Consider the following 1,470-nt stretch of genomic DNA (forward strand, 5'->3'; position numbering starts at 1 on the left):
TAAGGAGCCCCCCCGGCAAAGCCCTGAGACCGGCTGCTCCGGCCGTCTGAGGCCGTCCAGGGCCGTCTGAGGCCGCGGAGGGCTATAAAGGGTGAGCGCGGCACCGCTGGCACCTGGAGCACGCACAGACCTCCTGGAAGCGTGTCCTGACGGCAAGTCCTACCCGAGAGAAATCCTGTCACTAGTCCTCGAAAGGGCCACAGCCGAGTCCCCACTCTGAAGAACACGGTGACACTTGGGCTTACAGGCTAGCTGTACGTAGGAAGTTCCGGAGACAGGGCAGAATGTCGTGGACAAATCTCCCCACGGCCCCTTCTGAAAGAAGGCTCACCTTGGTCCACCGTGTGCCCAGCAGGAAGGCCTCGGGGGACTTGCCCGGGGGCTCTGTCCACCTTGGTCGCAGTGTGCCCAGCAGGAAGGCCCCGGGGGGAACCCGCCCAGGGGCTCTGTCCTGACCAGCAAGCCTCCCCATAAGCTCTGCAAGACTTCTTTCTAGATTATCCTATTTTGCGGACAGGAAGCTTTTGAAAGCATGGAACCGCATGATGACGCCCACCGGGGTCCCTTTCCTCTGGAGAGTGCATGAGGCCAGGAAGGACAGACAGAGGAAGGAAGGGAAGACGTGGAGTGAGGCTCTGACTCCCGCCAAGTGCTTCTGTACTTTCCCTGGTCCTGCCTCTGATGGGGTATGGCAAGAGCAACCCCTGAGACGGAGGGGGTCACTAACCAGCCCAGGGCTGGGGCCCCTCCTCCTCCCCACCTGATAGCCCTCCCTGTGGTCAGTCTCCAGGGAGGCAGGCAGAGCCCAAGCAGTAGAGACCACGGAGGGCTCCCTGACAAGCTTGCAGAGCTGGAGGAAAACCGTGCAGAATGGACCTCGCCTTCTTTTAAAAGCAACTGGGACCTAGAAACAAAGGGAAAGGCCTCAAAGGGGACACACAGCAGGCGGCCACTCACCAAGGCATCCTCTGGGTCCCAGGGGCTGGACTATCTGGAGAGGCACCCACCCCACCAAACCCCGGGTCCTGGTGCCAACATCCACAACCCACTCCTCACTGCGAGTGCACGCCGGCAGGGTGGCATGGGCGGGCAGACCCGCTGACCCCGACCGAAGGCTGCGGAGGAGCTGCGGCGGGAGGAGGCCCGCGGCGTGGGGCTGCAGCTCCATGAGCACGGAGGCTCGGTCTCCCAGGCCAGTCGCGGCCGGGGCAGGGCCGGCAGGCAGGAGGCGCAGCAGCTGAGGCCGCCCCAGCCAAGTCGGGGCTGCTCTGCGAGGCCAGCACTGCGCCAATCGCCAAGACGATGTCTTTTCAGCCTTTGTTCTGGAAAGCAGACTCCAAGTTGAAGGCCCAAAGAAGGTGACTTTCCGGTTTCAAATGGCACAGGGTGGCGGGAGGAGAGGCCGGTTTCAGGGGTTCCCCGGACATTGGGGGATGGGAATCGCGCCCGGCCAGGCCCCGCTCCAGGTCC

The 1,470-nt window shown here is 63.3% G+C and overlaps 1 protein-coding gene across 2 annotated transcripts in view; it reads right to left on the bottom strand.

Moving 5' to 3' along the window:
- Positions 1–1,461, bottom strand: part of CDCA4 (cell division cycle associated 4) — a 9,334-nt gene extending 7,873 nt beyond the window's left edge. Inside the window, exons 1-2 of one of the 2 annotated variants that reach the window (XM_006160080.3) lie at positions 1,057–1,461; positions 761–904 (exon numbers count right to left, since the gene is read on the bottom strand). In XM_006160080.3, coding sequence (XP_006160142.1) covers positions 761–904; positions 1,057–1,083 — 171 coding nt within the window. In that variant the 5' untranslated portion in view covers positions 1,084–1,461. Of the gene's footprint in view, positions 1–9; positions 78–760; positions 905–1,056 lie in introns of those variants that run through there. The other variant, XM_027776387.1, reaches the window with a different exon arrangement.
- Positions 1,462–1,470: the final 9 nt, after the last annotated feature.

Source organism: Tupaia chinensis, unplaced genomic scaffold (genome assembly GCF_000334495.1).
Source record: "Tupaia chinensis unplaced genomic scaffold, TupChi_1.0 Scaffold000671_2, whole genome shotgun sequence".
NCBI lineage: Eukaryota > Metazoa > Chordata > Mammalia > Scandentia > Tupaiidae > Tupaia > Tupaia belangeri.